A 19143-nucleotide genomic window follows, 5' to 3' on the forward strand; every position below is an offset into this window, starting at 1 on the left:
AAGAAATGTTCAAGTAAAATTAATCTTATTTTGACACAATTTTCAGGGAATCATGAGGCAAACTAAGAATCCTTTTATCCATATTTGGGACAACAAAACCAAGAAGTCAATGTTGAAATAACTATTACATTAACAAAACTACAATTAAAAAGAATAATTTAACTATCAACCAAGGACAAACTAATAAATGATTAAGTACGGGTTCTCTAGGTTTAATAGAATACTTAATTACCCGGTTTAAACCTAATCTGGAGAACTGATTCAGTTCCAAAATCCGGAGCTAGGGAGGATCTTCTCTCTCTATATCACGGGGTAGAGTAATATAGTGGGATAACTGGTGTATACCGGGGTTGAGTAATATAGTAGGATAACTGGTGTATACCGGGGTAGAGTAATATAGTAGGATAACTGGTGTATACCAGGGTAGAGTAATATAGTAGGAAAACTGGTGGATACCAGGGTAGAGTAATATTGTAGGATAAACTGGTGTATACCAGGGTAGAGTAATATAGTAGGATAACTGGTGTATACCAGGGTAGAGTAATATAGTAGGATAACTGGTGCATACCAGGGTAGAGTAATATAGTAGGATAACTGGTGTATACCAGGGTAAAGTAATATAGTAGGATAACTGATGTATACCAGGGTAGAGTAATATAGTAGGATAACTGGGGTAGAGTAATATTGTAGCATAACTGGCGTATACCAGGGTACAGTAATATAGTAGGATAACTGGTGTATACCAGGGTAGAGTTATATAGTAGTATAACTGGTGTATACCGGGGTAGAGTAATATAGTAGGATAACTGGTGTATACCGGGGTAGAGTAATATAGTAGGATAACTGGTGTATACTAGAGTAGAGTAATATAGTAGGAAAACTGGTGGATACCAGGGTAGAGTAATATTGTAGGATAAATGGTGTATACCAGGGTAGCGTAATAAAGTAGGATAACTGGTGTATACCAGGGTAGAGTAATATAGTAGGATAACTGGTGTGTACCAGGGTAGAGTAATATAGTAGGATAACTGGTGTATACCAGGGTAGAGTAATATAGCAGGATAGCTGGTGTATACCAGGGTAGAGTAATATAAGAGGATAAATGGTGTATACCAGGGTAGTGTAATAGAGTAGGATAACTGGTGTATACCAGGGTAGTGTAATATAGTAGGATAACTGGTGTGTACCAGGGTAGAGTAATAGAGTACGATAACTGGTGTATACCAGGGTAGTGTAATAGAGTAGGATAACTGGTGTATACCAGGGTAGAGTAATATAGTAGGATAACTGGTGTATACCAGGGTAGAGTAATATAGTACGATAACTGGTGTATACCAGGGTAGTGTAATAGAGTAGGATAACTGGTGTATACCAGGGTAGAGTAATATAGTAGGATAACTGGTGTATACCAGGGTAGAGTAATATAGTATGATAACAGGTGTATACCAGGGTAGAGTAATATAGTAGGATAACTGGTGTATACCAGTGTAGAGTAATATAGTAGGATAACTGGTGTATATCAGGGTAGAATAATATAGTAGGATAACTGGTGTAAACCAGTGTAGAGTAATATAGTAGGATAACTGGTGTATACCAGTGTAGAGTAATATAGTAGGATAACTGGTGTATACCAGGGTAGAGTAATATAGTAGGATAACTGGTGTATACCAGGGTAGAGTAATATAGCAGGATAGCTGGTGTAAACCAGGGTAGAGTAAAATAGCAGGATAACTGGTGTATATCAGGGTAGAGTAATAAAGTAGGATAACTGGTGTATACCAGGGTAGAGTAACATAGTAGGATAACTGGTGTATACCAGGGGGAAAGCAATACAAGGGTATATATCTTTTAAATTTTTTATTATTTTTAAGCTTGAACCTGTTGACTAAATAGTTAGATGATCTGTGAGGGGTATTGTTCAGAGATCTGAAGTATTCGCCAAGGGACATTTATTAGATTTTATTTGCAACTTTGCAACTTGATGGTTTACAACTTTGATAAATTTGACTATTAGATCTTACATCTATAAAATATCAAAGGGCAATTACATCACGTCGAAAAGATATATGCAGTGCTTTGATTTTACAGATAAACTGCTAGGAGATAAGGAAATATAGTTTTTAATCAGTTTAATCGGCTTCTAGACCAATCTTACTTCAGATGTTTCTTTTTATTAATTTAAGCTAAATGTATAATCTAAAACAAAAACAAATCGTCTATAAACGAGCCATTTAAAAAATCATTCAGTGTGGTATCTTCAGTCTGAGTCAAATTTTGCTAAATGCTTTAAAACCAAACTTTTAGATATACCAATTCTGTTAAGAGTTCAGACTAAGGGATCTAGGTCGAGATATATATTATTTGAAGGATTAACTCGTGATGTTTCATGACGAATGCCTGAGAGTTGATGTTGAAGTATTTTTAGGAGTTCTAATCAAACCAGAATATTTAGTCACTATTTTATGTTCTTCAATGCGACTCAACATAATTTCAAGTGAGCTCCCCAAACCCAAATCAACAAGCAACAAGACCAAATTCACACCTTGAATTTTTTTTTTGAGTAAAATGAGAGAGATATTGAAATTTATAAAATTAACAGGAGATTAAATTTCTCATTTTTAAACAGCAAGGATTTTCAGAGTTTTGGTCATATCGTTTTCAGAAGAGGTTCACTTAAAATCACTTTAAAAGGATCCCAACTCTTGTTTTACAATTGTCTAACAATTTTACAACCCCTCCCCCTCCCTCCGGACCCATGTAACATGTTTTATATGTTAGTAACACTACTTTAAAAATTATTAAATTATTAAAAAAGTTATTTACAATATTTGTTAAGAAAGCAGACAGAAAGATCATGCAGTTGAGCAAGGGATAAAGATTGTTAAAGCATGAAAACCAACTTTGGATTTACTAAACAGAATATAATCCTGCCTTAAAAACTTTAAGTGAAAAGCAGGCATCCAGTCTCCTGAAACACAAAATCAATTTCCACTCAAAGACTCACTAACAGAATTTTAAGAAATTATTTTAAGATAAAACAACATTAACGATAAGGAAAGGCCTCAAAAAGGTTTAAGTCAGAAATTTTCTGATTTAAAAATCTATTACTTTATAATTTTAAAATAAGGTCACTTGAGTGGCACTAAATTTAAAAAGTTTTACACCGTATTCACAACGATTTACATCTAACCTAAATGTATTTACAACACTATAAAAATTTCGTTTTCTAAAAATAATTAATTGCATATTTCTCAAATAGAGAAAAGAAAAGAGATTACAAGAATTTATCTTCTTTTCTTCATTTTTCCTTTTAGTTAAATGTTTTGAAGGTACCGTTGTGAATTGAAATGTAACTCTTTAAAATTGGGGACACCTCTCCCTTTCAACAATGAATAAACATGCATACATGCACTTTACATTCATGCATTCAAACATTCAGAATTACAACCCAAGTGCATGGGGGGAGAGAAATGATTTTTGGTGAATTGGGTGGAAAAAATGAAAAATGGGTAATCAAAAGGCAAGTATTTTAATTTTTTTCAAGATACATTTTTCACAAAAAAATCATTTTTTCCCAATTTATCGAAAAGAAAACCTTTAAAAATGATCTGTGAAAAAAATGATTCTTTATGAGGGGGGAATGATCTTTTAGGAAAATATACACCCCTGTACCATTCAAACCCATCCCATAATATTTTTGTCATTAAAATATTATGGAACGTCTATTTCCTCCTCTTCCGACAAAAAATAAATAGTAATAATTTTGCTCAAAATTAGTGGTCATGTACAAAATTTAACGAAATTTAACATTAATTATTACTTGTTTAGAAAACGCTTTTTGGCATAACCCCAGCTCTTTCTCTCTTTCCTTTAATTTGGTACATATAGCTCACACGTTGCACAGTTCTCTGGGACTGATAAGGGGGGAACATAACCATAACGTGCCTGTTAGAGCGGTGTCAAATCATAATCTATAAATGCACACCCAGGAATTTAACATTTTTACCGACTTCATGTGCCGCTGGCGAATCTTTCGGGTAAATAATTCTGAACTGTATATGTTCCCTACCGATTTGTCGGAGAACAAAAATCGTATACTAAGAAATTACCAATGTTTGCAGGGAAATTAAGTGATCATTTTTATTCGACAAATTACATTCTTACCAACAAATCCAGGATTTGGACTAACAGACATTTAAACTTCAGATTTCACACACTTGTCAGAATTCAGTCACTTAAATGCTTTTAAAACACAGAATAGATGTTTAGAGGTTTGTTTCTTTCCTATTTTTTTCCAGTCTGGAGCTTAGGTCATAGGGTTTCTGTAAAACTAAGTAATAACAGCTGATTTCAGAGAAATTAGACTAGAGCGACTAGAGTCTGGCCAATGAGATTTGAAGATTATTACAAATACTTTTAACAATGTCGTCTTTAAGATTCATTTTGTTTGACAGAATTATGTATTTATTAATTGACCGAGCGATGCTATGTATATCGATAGAATTAAAGTCTGTTTGCACTAACGTAAAATTGCACTAAAGTCAGAGCTGTTCGCAAACCGGTTTGTAGTCCATTTGAACATTATTCCATATGCACAAAATCCATATTCAACATATGTTCAAGAACTAATTATATTTTTTTTCCCGCCAATTTTTATTTATTGAAATTTATCATTATTGCAGCAATTGATCTAATTGTGAACTATTTTATGGCATTTGAACATTATATTAATTGAGCAAATTTTCCACAGATAAATTGTTCAAATGGACTAATTATTTTCATGGAAATTTTAATATGTCGAACGTTCTAATTTGAACATTTTATGGCCCATAATTCCTCTTCGCCTTTTCTTTTCCTTCCCTTCCCCTCTCAATTCCCCGGCCCTTCACCATCCCTTCCTCGATGCCCTTATAACTTCCCCTGCCCTTCCAAATCCCTTCCCATTCCCGTTTAACCTCCCCTTCCATTTCCATATCGGCCTTTCCCATTTCTCTTAACATTCCCACACTCATTTCCCTTCCCATTCCCACTCTCATTTTCCTTCCCATTTCCCAATAAACAAAAACCCTTGAAGAACACAAGATTATTACCGTCTGTTTTTAGAAAGACCCCACCCCCACCCTTGAAGCTGAATCTTAATGGCAACTATACCCCAACTAACGTCTGTTTTTAGAGAGACCCTACCCCCACGCTTAAAGCACAGTTAAACCCAACTACACTAACTACCGTCAGATTCTGCTTCAAGGGTGGGGGTGGGGTCTCTCTAAAAGTAAAAACAGACGGTAGTTGGGGTAGTTGCCATTCAGATTCAGCTTCAAGGGTTGGTGTGGGGTCTCTCTAAAAGCAGACAGTAGTTTAAAAGAATAATTGTTTCTCTAAATGGAAGAAATGATTTTTTACCCATCCTTTCATATACAAATATATGAAATCAATTTCAGAGAGCAGTCAATTTGTTTAGGATTAATTGACCTTAAACACAAACTATTGGTAAAAAGATAGATTTCTAACCTTGTAACGTATCCCTTCGGATGATTAAAAAACACATCGAAAATTGTAAGAATACTTCAAAACTTCGAAAATGGTCCTTTAAATAGCAAATATATTTCTTTAATTTACATTTCAATGAGGAGTTAGAAATTTGATAAATTCTTAATTAAAAATGTGAACAAAGTGAACAAACTTATAATTTATGCATATGCTTGTAACAAATATCGTTGTAACCCTTTATCTGTAAATCTGATCTGCATTGTATATTATTAATTATCTATGTTTGTAAATAACTACGTAAAACCTTATCATGATTATCTGAACCATGCTGTAAATAACTACATAATCATGATTGTATCAACTACGCTGTAAATAGCCTAATTTCATTTGCATATAAGGTCGTAAATCTTGTAACTATGAATAAACTTAACTTGTAACAAAGATATCTAAATACTCTTCAGTTGGAATTAGACTCTGCTTAGATTAAAGTGTGAGAGTAATTACTTATTGAACAAGAAGCATCCTGAATCACTCTCTTGAAAGATAGAAATAGATTAGGAATCGATACAGATAAAGTTGTGTCCGGATTGACCTTGATAGTAAAGTATAACTGATATAGCTCTTATGCCTCGTCAACCATATCAAGAGGGAAGGAGTATCAATACAGATAAAGTACTGTCTGGATTGACATTGATAGTATAGTATTACTGATATAGCTCTTATGCCTCTTCAACCATAACGAGAGGGAACACGTATTGGTATCTATACAGTTGTGTCTGGATTGACATTGATAGTGGTATTCGTGGAACCGTGACTTCCTGATTGAGTTATACCTGGATTGATACGGGTCTGAAAGACTTTTATGGAGTAGGGCATTTATTACATGCTGGGTTAGCTTTGCTTCTCAGGAATTAAAGTGGTTTTAATAGAGTTGTATACAGTACAAGAATAATAACATTGACAATACCTCTACCCTCCTCCCCAGCCCTCTATAAAAATGGGGAAAAGTTTTATATGTATTAGAATCTTTATATTTTTGCTTGTCTGTGTTTTAGTATTCAGTAAACGTCAAAACTGCTGAACCGAACGAGTCCAATTTTTTAAGGCAACTCAATGACCGCAGGGAAGGTATGGATGGTCACACAAAAATGACATAAAAATAATAAAAAGAAATACAGAAATGCTTTTAGAAAATGTGAGAAGAAAAAAAACGGTTTCAAAGCAACATTTATACGTAAAAATTTTCTATAAGAGAGGCGTGAAGTCCAGTATATAATACACATGGACAAGGAATTACAAAATATAATATTATTGAATGAAAAGTAGAAACGAGAAACTGAATGACACAAAAAGATGCAATAATTTGTTACAGAAGGAGGGGTGGGGGATTAACTGTCTCCAGCCTAGCTCCTTTCCTCCCCCCCCAGACAATCTGACAAGGATGCGTTATATTGTAACAGGGAAACCTTATTTTACGAATTCTTATCGAATTTATATCAATTAACCTTTCTCATGATATTTACAAGGAGAAGGAGGGGGGATAGGGGTGAGTACAGGGTACGGGGCACTCTTTTTTCTTTAGCGGTATAGCGTCTCATCCAATCAGGATTCAGTCACGTATAATCCCTGTTTTTTTCTCGCTCTGTACTTCGATCTACATAAAGAAGGTTGAGGGGTTGAGGGTTTAAAATTGTATTTAAGAGGAGAGTGTAAAAAGCGATGTTAATTGGCAAAGATCGAAGTTTATAGTAGTTAAGAAAATGGACTATTAAAGAAAAAAAATTAAAGAAAAAAAGCCATAAACAACAAATACTATCTAAGGGGTTTGAGAAAATAAGTCCTATTTTTAAATCATTGTAATTCTCTGGAGGGTCATTTTATTGATTTACATTCATTAGATTTTAATGGCTGGTTAAATTTTTTAAACTGGTAGATAAGAACTAACACTTAAATATTGATATATAAGTCATAACTATTCCGCCAAACCTTTCTGAAAATACGCAAACAGAAAAAATACTGGAATATTCTGCAGTCGAGAACAGACCTCACTGAAGATTGGTCCATGACAATTGGTCCATACATAGTTTATGAGGATGTTATCTGTTGTTTTGATTGAATAATAAATTGAATAAGTTATATTTTATATACATAAGTTATATATTATATAAATGCTTATATTTTTTATTTTACTTGTGGACAAATTTTGCGCCTTAATGATATTAAGAATTTTTCATCCTAGAACTTTTATTCATGACTGTCCTAAGAAAGCTAAGGGAATGTTAAGAACGTACAATAAAGAGTTACCTTTAATATTTAGTGATTCATTTTCAGAGACAATGTAGAAACTTTTGTAAAACAATGGAAGAAGGTAAACAAAAATATACAATAAAACTCATAAAACTGTAGAATAGGAAGACGACATTTACGCACTCTTATGTGTACTTGATGTTGTTGTAAATCAAAGAGAATATTTGGTTGACTATAAATCAAATCATAAGATTAAATGGATCTTTTAATCTGCCAAATCCCTGGATTGGCCTTTAGATCCGCACTTACAACTAACAGTCGTCTTCCAATTTCACAGTTTTTTGTGTCCCTCTATACAAAGTTCAACCTATATTGCAAAATTTTAATCCTAATAAGATTTTGTTTATCGAATTATAAAATATAAAAATCAAGATATTATTTATACTTCTTGTTCACATGTTTCAAAAAAAATTTGTACTTGATCCAGGTTCCTGCAGATTGAGTTAAACCTTTACACTTTTTTTTAACACCCTGTTTCTTATATATAATATACATCTATATGTTTATTTATATATATATTCGTAGTAACCAGAAAACTGTAAAATGTTATTTAAATTTTTGAAACCGTGTTGGACAGTAATTTTTAAATAATATATGTAAGTTCATTGATTTCACAATTACACTGTACTCTAGCGTGCACTCCAGTTATTCGGCAATTTGAACACCATTTTAGAGATAACGCACAGAGTTCTCTGCCCTCGATAATCAGTCAAAGGTGTACAGGGTAAAGACGACGAGAATAATTCTATCGTTTTCTGGAGACCACTGTATAATTGAGATGAAACAAAATGTTGGTTTGGAGACGGTATTAATATACAGGGTTACACACAAAGGTTGAGACTTTGATTACTCTGAATCCTTATTGCATGTCGTTAACGAACGATGAACAAACAAATTTAAAAATGCCTAAGTCTAACGAATCTCTTATCATCTCTGTGCACTTTCAGAGCATGTGAGGATCTAGCATGGACGGATTGGAGGGATCTAGTAGAAGATTACAGGAAGCCATTGACAGGTAAACGGGGGGACTAAAGAAATTCTGCAAAAGAAGGACGACATGTGATATTATGCATATTTGAGGTAATTTTAACGCAAATAGTTTACCAATGGCTTGAAAATGGGTCTGTATAAAGACCCTACAGAATTAATTGCTCATTGGAATATTTAAAGTCTTGAGTCTTACGGTCTTTCTTTCTATTCCACAGTTTTATATGTCTCACAAGTTACAAAACACCGATATACATTGTAGAAAAGAAAGGATGGAAAGCAGATGTCATAGACGAGTAGACAGGATTAGACAAGATAAATAGGATAGACAGAATAGACAAGATAGACAGGATAGACAGGATAGACAGGATAGACAAGATAGACAGAATAGACAGAATAGACAGGATAGACAGGATTAAACAGGATAGACAGGATAGACAGAATAGACAGAATAGACAGGATAGACAGGATAGACAGGATAGACAAGATAGACAGGATAGACAGGATAGACAGAATAGATAGGTTAGACAGGATAGACAGGATAGACAGGATAGACATGATAGATAGGATAGACAGGATAGACAGGATAGACAGGATAGAATAATCAAAATCATATCAAATAAAAAATATTACATGGTTTTAGAATAATTACTTTTCCAAATAAAGTTTTATTTTAGTCCCAGAAGAACTAAACTAAAAGTAAGTGGTGGAACACAAACTGCCGGAGGGGACGATGGAAAGGGGCCCCCTGGAAGCACCAGGGCCCCTGGAAGCATCAGAGCCCCTGATTTGGAGGCAAGAAAAATCATTGATGCAGATGAACATGGATTTGAGGATTTTTACCAAAATAGTCAACAGGAATTGATCTAAAACTTTAAATGCAATCGATGCACTTCTTCAAAATTCTTTTAAAGGGAAAAATCATTCTTTTTGGAAATGTTTTCTGTTTAAAAATTGGAAACTCTTGATATTTAAAATATATTTGCGAAATAATTAATTATTCATTTGAAGAGGTATTTAGAGGAATTCATCACGAATGGATATTAGAGAAGCACTTATAGTAATAAATGTTGAATTTTAAACTAATTTTGAAATACCTGGCTCAGCGAATTTTGTGATTTTTACACGAAATTTTCAGTTTGGTTTTAAATTATCTTTTTGGCTCATATTTGAATTTTAAACTGTTTTTAATGTTGCTACTAGATGATATTTTTTTTGCTTGAAAAATAAGTTTCAGAAAAATTCAATTACACAGAAATCCGCGGGTTCTGGGAACATGCAGCTGTCGAGTAGCACTAGGGAAGCCATTTAAATTTTCTTTAAATCCACCATCTTTTTTTCCTGAGAAATTACATAAACATTTTTCATTTAGTGAGAAAATTATACTATTAGGTAAAAAACAAAAAGGAAATCTAATGAGAATTCTTTGCCCCCCCCCCCCTCCCCCTCCTTACAACACTGGGAGCTTGTTTGTTTTATGTGTAGATAAATGGAAAACGAATACACCTTGAGAAAATATTTATAATCAATCATCCAAGAAAGATTATATTTACCATTTATAAAGATATATGAGGGCCGGTGGATTCTGGCTGAGGGGGGGGGGGGGTCAGGTTTTATATCAGTATTTTATGTTTTTGTACAGCAAATAGTTTTAATAGTAGCTTTAAATCCCAATTAGCCAGATTTGGTTTACAGAAACTTTTAGTGTTTTAAGACTTTTAAAAGGTTTTACGACAATTTATGAGAAGGTTCCAACATTTAAAATCTTTATTCTGTAGAAGTTTGCTTTTATCAAACATGCAAATTTGTTACTTTAGAAGAAAATATAAGGCAAAAAGTTTTGTTTTAAAACGATAGTTTAGGTTCGTTTTTGCCTTTTATGTTCCCCTAGGATTACAAATTTGCATGTTTAATAAAAGCAAACTTCTACAGAATACATTTTTAAATCGATGGACCCTTCTTAGATTGTCGTAAAACATTTGAAAGGTCTAAAAAATAAAAGTTTCTGTAAAGCTAATCTAGGTACTACCTATCGCTAACTACACAATTGCAATTTGTTTCATAGTCATTGGACTTAAGTCAAAACTTTAGTCTAACAGTCGTCTTCCTATTCCACAATGTTTCCACACCTCTCTGAGAGTATCTTCAATGTTTAAACATAAAAGTATTTAATTTATCTTGTTTTCCAAATTTGGCTTGTTGATATTAGAGAACGATTAATTGCATCACAAAGACGACCTGCCAACACTGTCTCAGGGTTTACCAAACCTAGAACTAGGAATGCGCAATATTTAAACAGTTAAAGTCGGTTTCGGACAATTTTGAAATTTAAAGATGACACCAAATAATCAATAACGCAATTTCCCATTTCAGCAAGTACTATTTTGAAGGAAAAAAAGTTAAGCTGAGCTGAAAACTTTAGAATGGAATATCCTTAATTCCGATCGGTAAATTAATCTGGAGATTAATATAAAGTAGAGAACAAGCATTATTTAATCTGGAGATTAAGAAAAAGAGTGGATCAAGCATTAATTCCGATCTGGGTTACACACAAAGGTTGAGACTTTGATTACTAGCTAAGTTGATTTTTTTAGTGATTCGAACGAGGGTAAGTTCGTAGAGGTCCAACCCCCTAGTTCAGAGAAGGGAACGCCTTGGCAGGGGGTGTGGACCTCAGGAGGGACGGGGGTGTGGCAATCTGATGGAGATGGAGGGGTGTGGTATAATGGAGGTTGGGTGCAGCAGGGGTATAGTAGCCTAGACAACTACTATATTACACGAGAAAATACAAGTAAATTTCATTATAGCTTTATTCGGAATTTCCAGTGATCCTTGATTTTAGAGAAGTATCACAATAACTATTTTATAGAGTTTATGAAATAGAAATTTTAAAGGGGTTGTCTGCGAAAAAAGGCGGTATAGGCTAAACCCGAAAAACTTTCTGAATTTCAAGCATTTCTCTCTGCGGGAGACACTACAGCGTCCAAATAATCCTCCTCCAGCACGTGGATTTAACGGTTCTGTCAATATTTCTGAAAGCTGTGACTTTCGATTACAATTTGACCCATTAAACACAATTGTTTAGTCTTTTTCTTAAATACTTTTTTGTCGGCATATTTATTTTGAAGAAAAAAGTAAAGAATAAAGAAATCCGTAACGTGAAAGAGTGTTGAATTATAGACCAAAAAAACACGTTTGATTTCAAATAGAAGAAACGGAATGCTGCCCACTCTGGTTAGTCCGGGTTGCCAGATGTACATGTACATGTACATGTACATATGTATATAAAAATAAAAAAGATTGTAATAAGTAAACTAAATAAAATTTATCCAAACTTTTGGAATTCCTATATTGTAATATTTAAATGATCAAAAATGAATGATTTAAGTTTTTCCGCCCTTAGTAATATGCGTTTTCAACCATTTAACTTCGTTAAACACAGCATAGCTAGATAAAAGTAAAACTAGGAGCGATTGAATTCGAAAGTGTTTTAGGTTTGGCCTGTATACCCCCTTTCATTGTTGGCAAACACTCCCTTTTACGGGTACTTTGAATTACCAGGACTAGATAAAGCTTTAAAAAGTGTAAGTCGTCGTGATTCATAAAGTAAAATAATGCTTCTGACTTTCACATTGTCAACTTTTAGTCACATTTTTCACATTGAAGTTTACGAATTGAGGTTATTCTCGAAATATCATTTTTGGCCAAATTGTTTATAACCAATTGGATTATCAACACATATTGAACAATATACATTTAAACTTTTATTCGAAGAGAATTTTTACTTATTCCAAAATTCTTTTTATCCCACATTGCAATCTAAACAGAAGGAGAAGGCCAAATTTACACGACATTACGGGTACAACTATGTGACCTCTTACCTCCTCTACTTTTGATTTTACAAGCAAATCTCAGACACGTCTTACCTCAATGACACTAAAGCCTTAAAGACCAACCATTCCCAATTAGACTTCATAGATTTATTTTCAAAATGCGTTTTATTCCTAACTTTATGAATGATAGATTGATCAAATAAACATGTCTAGGAGAAAGCATGCGGGCAGCTAACAGTTTGGAATCCCTAGATTCTGTCTCAAGTTCGATACAACAAGCCAGGGCCAGTTCAAGTACAGTACAACCGCCAAGAACTGGTTCCAGTACAGTGATGCAACAAAGAACCGGTTCCAGTACAGTACAACCGCATAGAACTGGTTCTGGTGCTGTACAACCACCTAGAACCGGTTCCGGTACAGTACAACCGGTAAGAACTGGTGCTGGTGCACAAGCTAGAGCTAATCCTGTTAATTCAACCCTGACTCCACCCACACAAGCTAGATCTAGCCCTATACAACCCAGAACCACGCCTGTACAAATCAGAAAATTTCCAAATAATCAGGTAACACTTTTTTAACTTTCTTTAAACTTCATTTCCTTTAAGTCTGAAAAGAAATTAAAAAGTTTGTAGTGAAATAAATTTTAAAGTTTGTATAATGAAAACAATTTCTTGAAGAAATTTTTCTAAAAGTAGTTCAGGACCCATGAGGTCATAGAGCACAAATGTGAAAAATATGTCTGCAGTACGTTAACAGTAAATGGCAGTTTTACATTTTTTTGTGATTCGAGTTCTATAAATTCTTTGTTCTGTGGCTTAAATAAAAAAAATGATTTACTGACACCCTTATGTACGTATATGTAACGACATTTTGCGTTTAGAAAGAATAGCTTCAAAAAGTAGACAATAAACATTGCAATTAATGTTGCTTCAGCTATGTTACTGGTGTAAAGATAATACAGTAAATCTTTCAAACAGCAGAAACACTTAAACATATTAACAAAGAGAAGTTGTCAATTACAGCTTTTCTTTCTTTACTTGTCAACTTGTAATTTAAAAACTACTTGTTAGGGATCAAATTATGATCAATAATAATCCGTCTTAATTGTATTGATATAATCGCCGACTACTGTATCACAGTAGCTGTAAGTGTGAGTGAATGTTTTAAAACTTGGTGAAAACAGATTAAAAATGTTGAATAAATTCGATATATAGGATCAATAATAGAGTAAAAAGCACTCAATGAGTCATGCATGTTGCAGTAGTAGGGAGTAGGTAGACAGGGGAGTTTGTACTATTAAGAAATGAAGTAGGGAGTAGGTAGACGGGGGAGTTATAATGGAATGAAGTAGGGAGTAGGTAGACGGGGGAGTTTATACTATAATGAAATGAAGTAGGGAGTAGGTAGACGGGGGAGTTTGTACTATTATGAAATGAAGTAGGGAGTAGGTAGACGGGGGAGTTTGTACTATTAAGAAATGAAGTAGGGAGTAGGTAGACGGGGGAGTTTGTACTATTATGAAATGAAGTAGGGAGTAGGTAGATGGAAGAGTTTGTACTATTAAGAAATGAAGTAGGGAGTAGGTAGACGGGGGAGTTAGTACTATTATGGAATGAAGTATGGAGTAGGTAGACGGGGGAGTTAGTACTATTATGGAATGAAGTATGGAGTAGGTAGACGGGGGAGTTTGTACTATTATGGAATGAAGTATGGAGTAGGTAGATGGGGGAGTTAGTACTATTATGGAATGAAGTATGGAGTAGGTAGATGGGGGGAGTTTGTACTATTATGGAATGAAGTATGGAGTAGGTAGACGGGGGAGTTAGTACTATTATGAAATAAAGTAAAGTTAAATGGCAAATTACTAAATCCTTAAAGTAGGGAGTAGGTAGACGGGGGGGGGGGAGTTAGTACTATTATGGAATGAAGTAAAGTTAAATGGCAAATTACTAAATCCTTAACTATACATTTTTACTATAAAAAGTAAATTCTGTCATTTTCTTCCTTGTTTTTATACTCCATATTTCCGCAAGTCACAAGTTTACTAGAAACCGTGATTGAAAATTATCAAATTTCATTCAGAAAAACCATGATATCTCGGTCATTTTTGCCCAGATAAAGATGAAATGGTACCGTTGTGAATCGGTCAGGTAACGCTTAAATAAAAAGATGACTTGAAATTACGTCTATAACTGTCCCTATAAGAAATTAAGCGTTAAATAAAAAGTGTTCTCCGGAAAGGTTTATCATATTTTATTCATAATGTTCCATCCCCAAGTGCGCTATTAATAATTCATACTAAACTTGATCAAATTAGTCTTTCTTATTAGCTTTCATAACTCCGACCCCCTCCACCCTCTTCTCCCTCCTCCGGTAAAAAAGATTAAATAAAGTATAAGTGAACATTTAATTAGGTTATATTTATAATTACCACACGACATTTAAGAAGACTGGATGCTATCAAAAAGTATCAAAACTCAAACCTTACAAACAGAGACGATTTCTGCATTCATAAAGAAAAATTTATTTAAATTAGCTCCTCACAACTTCCTAAAAATATGGTATGGAAAAAACATTCTTAAATTTTCAACTATTAATCTCATTACTAATCTTAAACAGAATTTGTTTAAAAAATTATCTTGAGCAGAACCAATATTCAAAGTTTATACACCTACTAGCTGCCTAGGTTACAAATACCGCCGTTTACCCGCACTTAAGCGATTTTACCGCGAAGCTAAATTTTCGGTATTTAAGCTAAGAACATTCTAGTGAGCCTGCCGAATTACCAAATCAAAATTTGAGGCAAATTGGTCAAGGGGTTCCAGAGTTATGATCGGACAAACAAACAGAGGTTACAACTTTATATTTAGGATAGATACTACCTACTACTACTACTATGGATTTCGTGGGACTTCTAACTTATGGTTCAAAAATTATTTAAAGGGAAGAAAACAATTTACTTCAATCAGGGGTGTTGACTCTTCACTTGTGGTGTACCACACGGGTCGATATTAGGACCAATTTTATTTCTAATTCTTATCAATGACCTTCCTAAAGCATCGAAAAATCAAAACAGCCAAGAGCTATTTTCCACCTAATTGCTTTATACTTGTACTGTTAATATAATCATCAATTTTGTGATTGTAAACTCTATCTGTATACAGATACATTTATTTCAGCAATAAACTTTATCTTATCTTATCTTATCTTATCTTACCTTTGTAAAAGAATCAAAGAAAACCAAGACGATTTTGCCAATAAAATCATTTCATCTAAAACCTATACTTACACACCTTAAAAACTTTTTTATTTTAATATTAGTAAAAAATCTACATTTCTTATTCCAATATATCGTCGAAGAATACAAATAATTAACAACCAATTATTTAAAAAAAATATATATATTTAACTTTCTTTATCCTTTCCTTTCCATTTCCTTCTTTTCAGAACTTGAGTCGGTTTTTTTTAATGTTTTATTTTCTTGTCGTTAACAGAGTTTTAATATGTCAAACTATGAATATTGTCAGCTCTATCTACGTTTGAAAAATCAAAGGTTTATTATTGCAAAGATATGCGGAGTAGAAAATTTGAGTTTGTGGTAAAAACTCAATTCCTTTTTTAAATAAATAATTACTTACTTAATATTAATATATCATTTTATATAAGCAATGTAGATTGTAAAATATCTTTTTGTTTATTAGTATCCAATCCAACAAACTGAATCAATTTGGATCAAATTTTTCGATGGATCTCACATTATCAAAGGAAAGGCTTTAGAAAGAGCTAAATAAAGCCATTTTGATATATCTGATAAGTAAAACACAGGTTATTTTTCCATTTTATTCAATATATATGATCGATATATCTGGCCATCGATATATCTGGCCAAACTGCTAGACAAAATTGGCTGAACAATTTTGTGGGAGCCCCTTGGCACCCTGGGGGGTGACAAAGCCTAAATATATTTTGAAAATTTTGGAAATCCACAAGTAACACTAGGCATTTTGACTAACATTATTCTTTCTCTGTAAATATAAAAAGCTAAAGTATTTCCAAAAAGTTTAGACAATTTTAAGAATAAGATATTCTACTATTTATAAAACCTTTGCGGCGTTTTTTTTAAATGGAAAACAACAATCAATTACCATTGCAGAAAAAAAGATTTAGCAGTAAATTTAAAAATTTTCTTTCAAAAAATACTTTTTTTAGGACTCTGGTAATTTATCTCCCCTCCCTCTCCGAATGAATCGCAGCAACTCTGTGAGGTAAGCAATTGCAGCAATTTACCAAAAAGAAATTTCCGAATTGCAGCAGCCTTTTTTTTTACTGACTAACTTACCTTTACTTCTCGTCCTAGACAGTTTATAACTATAAAATACTTGTCTTTATTTTCCGTTTTAAAGATATAACTCATCGATATTTGCCTGATAGCTTGAACATTTAGATCACTCTGCCCTTCAATATCCCCCTGTCCAACATATCCTAGCCACAGCGCTCGGCCGAGAACATATTCTAGCCGCAGCGCTCGGCCTAGAACATATTCTAGCCGCAGCGCTCGGCCTAGAACATATTCTAGCCGCAGTGCTCGTCCTAGAACATATTATTGTTTACTGATTTGTCCATAGTAATTCTCACTGCGGAGAAGTTTTTCTCTTTGTGCATAAAAATGGATAACATAATTCTTTGAAAATTCTCCAAAAATGTTCATTAAAAATATTCAATTAAGTTGATCCTAATATTTTGTTATAGTGTTTTGATAGGCATTGAGTAGAGTTTATCAACGCGTTATGAGATTCTGTAAAACTTTAATGAGAGTTCATTACAGTTTATAAGATTTATGATTTATAGCTTTAGTACGGCGCAAGTCTCATAAACAAATAAAAAATGGTTCGAGTCCATCAAATTAAGAGAGAATTAAGAGTGGAACTAAGTTCTTGAAATATCAAATGTTTACACCATCAGGTTGTAAAGATAAATGTATAAGACCATTTGAGTTTGTGGAAAGAACTAAGTTGTTTTTAAGTTTTCGATAAATGGAGCTGAGTCCGAATTTAATGAATACGAGCCGCGACTTAAATCTTGAAATATTGAAAACAATTTTAAGTGGAACCAACCATTTTTGAGTAGCGTTTCAAATTTAAGCCGCGGCTTCAATTCTTTAAATTCAGCCACTGGTTAATTTTAGTCAAGCACATTGCACGGTAAGATTTTCTCCAAAGAGTGAATCATACGACAATTAAAATAATAAGTTAGTGCGAAAAAATCATTTTGGAAATTGTATAAATTAGAAGGGTTACAAATCATATTTATAGTATGCCAAAAAATGTATTAAATCAATAAAATGTCAAAAAGTCAAGTCTTTAAAACAATATTGATGTGACTTTCTAACCAATAAAATATCAATTCTTAGCTTTTTCTCATCTTTACTTTGTTGTCGGTGGATTAGATTAAAGGAATTGAGTCTTTGCCACAAACTCTGATTTTTAAATCCCTATATCTTAATAGCCCAATGTTGTAGACCTTAGATATTTCAAACTATGACTTCTGTTATATCAAACAATCAAAGTTTGAAATATCAAAGGTTTACATAATTTGGTTGTACATATATAGGTATTAGAAAATTGGGATTTGTTGCAAAGACTCAATTCCTTTGCTTGTTTTCAATTCCAAGATTTAATCCTTTGTAAGTTTTATTCAGTTTGATATCCTTGATCGAACTCAATAGAAATTATTCTCTGAATATTTGTTCTAGCAAAGTTTAGAGAAAGACCAATTTATCGTAAAATAGAAATCTTCTATATAATAAAGGCCTTTGCTCATATATATATTTATATATTTATATGCTTATATATTTATATATTTATATATATGTAAGCGATAGCTGTCCAAACGGCTAAATCAGATTGGCTGAAACTTTTAAGTGGACTCTTGAGTACCCTGGGGGTAACATAGACTTAAAAATCTCTTTTTTAAAAATTCAATTTTATTTTAGCTAGTTTACAATATGGCACCTAACAACTTTGGATAAAACATGGGGTTGGGGGTTTATTACCTTAAATTCTAGAAAAATGGGGGTCATTATCCGTTAGGCTTTATGGAAGCCGGGAAGGGTTTAATTTGACCTGAAAAAGTATTTGTATGAAATAAAATCATGAAAAAATAATCATGCATTGAATTATCACTTTTCAGATAATTTTTCTAGTTAATTTATAATTGTAATATTTATGCGTAATTTAATTATAATGTGGCATTTTACATTCACAACGGTACCCTTATAAACGTTATCTAAGGAAAAACGAGGAAGATATCTTTGTTATTTGTTGTGAAAAGTGTTAAATTCTTACAAGTTCTTACTCATTTCTACAGCAAAAATTTACAAGTCAATTTTCTAGAGAAATCATTTTTAAAGTTAATAATAAAGGATGTTTCAATCAAAGGTTTAAGGTACTGTTGTGAATCTGAAATTAACACTCTATAATTGGAAAGTCATTAAAAATCATGTCTTCCAAAAGACAATGAAGGACAAGTA

The 19143-nt window shown here is 33.0% G+C and overlaps 3 protein-coding genes across 3 annotated transcripts in view; 2 read left to right on the plus strand and 1 right to left on the minus strand.

Moving 5' to 3' along the window:
- LOC111698609 (oxysterol-binding protein-related protein 8) overlaps nucleotides 1-2966 on the minus strand; it is a 45708-nt gene extending 42742 nt beyond the window's left edge. The window contains exons 1-4 of the mRNA XM_023469015.1: nucleotides 2932-2966; nucleotides 2398-2430; nucleotides 1879-1926; nucleotides 233-300 (exon numbers count right to left, since the gene is read on the minus strand). Coding sequence (XP_023324783.1) covers nucleotides 233-300; nucleotides 1879-1926; nucleotides 2398-2430; nucleotides 2932-2960 — 178 coding nt within the window. The 5' untranslated portion in view covers nucleotides 2961-2966. The remainder of the gene's footprint in view (nucleotides 1-232; nucleotides 301-1878; nucleotides 1927-2397; nucleotides 2431-2931) is intronic.
- A 4129-nt stretch (nucleotides 2967-7095) lies between these two features.
- On the plus strand, nucleotides 7096-11084 carry LOC111698689 (uncharacterized). The gene is made up of 5 exons (XM_023469129.1): nucleotides 7096-7855; nucleotides 8742-8809; nucleotides 9459-9639; nucleotides 10037-10080; nucleotides 10991-11084. The coding sequence occupies exons 2-5, from the start codon at nucleotides 8760-8762 to the stop codon at nucleotides 11082-11084; spliced, it is 369 nt and encodes a 122-aa protein (XP_023324897.1). The 5' UTR covers nucleotides 7096-7855; nucleotides 8742-8759.
- Nucleotides 11085-11369: 285 nt separating this feature from the next.
- The window catches only part of LOC111699585 (neuron navigator 3), a 42510-nt gene continuing 34736 nt past the window's right edge, over nucleotides 11370-19143 (plus strand). Inside the window, exons 1-3 of the mRNA XM_023470326.1 lie at nucleotides 11370-11572; nucleotides 12828-13177; nucleotides 16824-16879. Of these exons, the coding sequence (XP_023326094.1) occupies nucleotides 12836-13177; nucleotides 16824-16879 (398 nt within the window). The 5' untranslated portion in view covers nucleotides 11370-11572; nucleotides 12828-12835. The remainder of the gene's footprint in view (nucleotides 11573-12827; nucleotides 13178-16823; nucleotides 16880-19143) is intronic.

This window comes from Eurytemora carolleeae, unplaced genomic scaffold (assembly GCF_000591075.1).
Source record: "Eurytemora carolleeae unplaced genomic scaffold, Eaff_2.0 scaffold77, whole genome shotgun sequence".
Taxonomy (NCBI): Eukaryota; Metazoa; Arthropoda; class Copepoda; order Calanoida; family Temoridae; genus Eurytemora; species Eurytemora carolleeae.

Excerpts from the sequence above, each read along its gene's own strand:
- LOC111698689 (XM_023469129.1), top strand. The coding sequence starts at position 8,760 with ATGGACGGATTGGAGGGATCTAGTAGAAGATTACAGGAAGCCATTGAC. Across the intron at positions 9,640-10,036 it reads TTTACCAAAATAGTCAACAG|AAATCCGCGGGTTCTGGGAA; the intron begins GAATTGATCTAA and ends TCAATTACACAG. Across the intron at positions 10,081-10,990 it reads CAGCTGTCGAGTAGCACTAG|AGAACGATTAATTGCATCAC; the intron begins GGAAGCCATTTA and ends TGTTGATATTAG.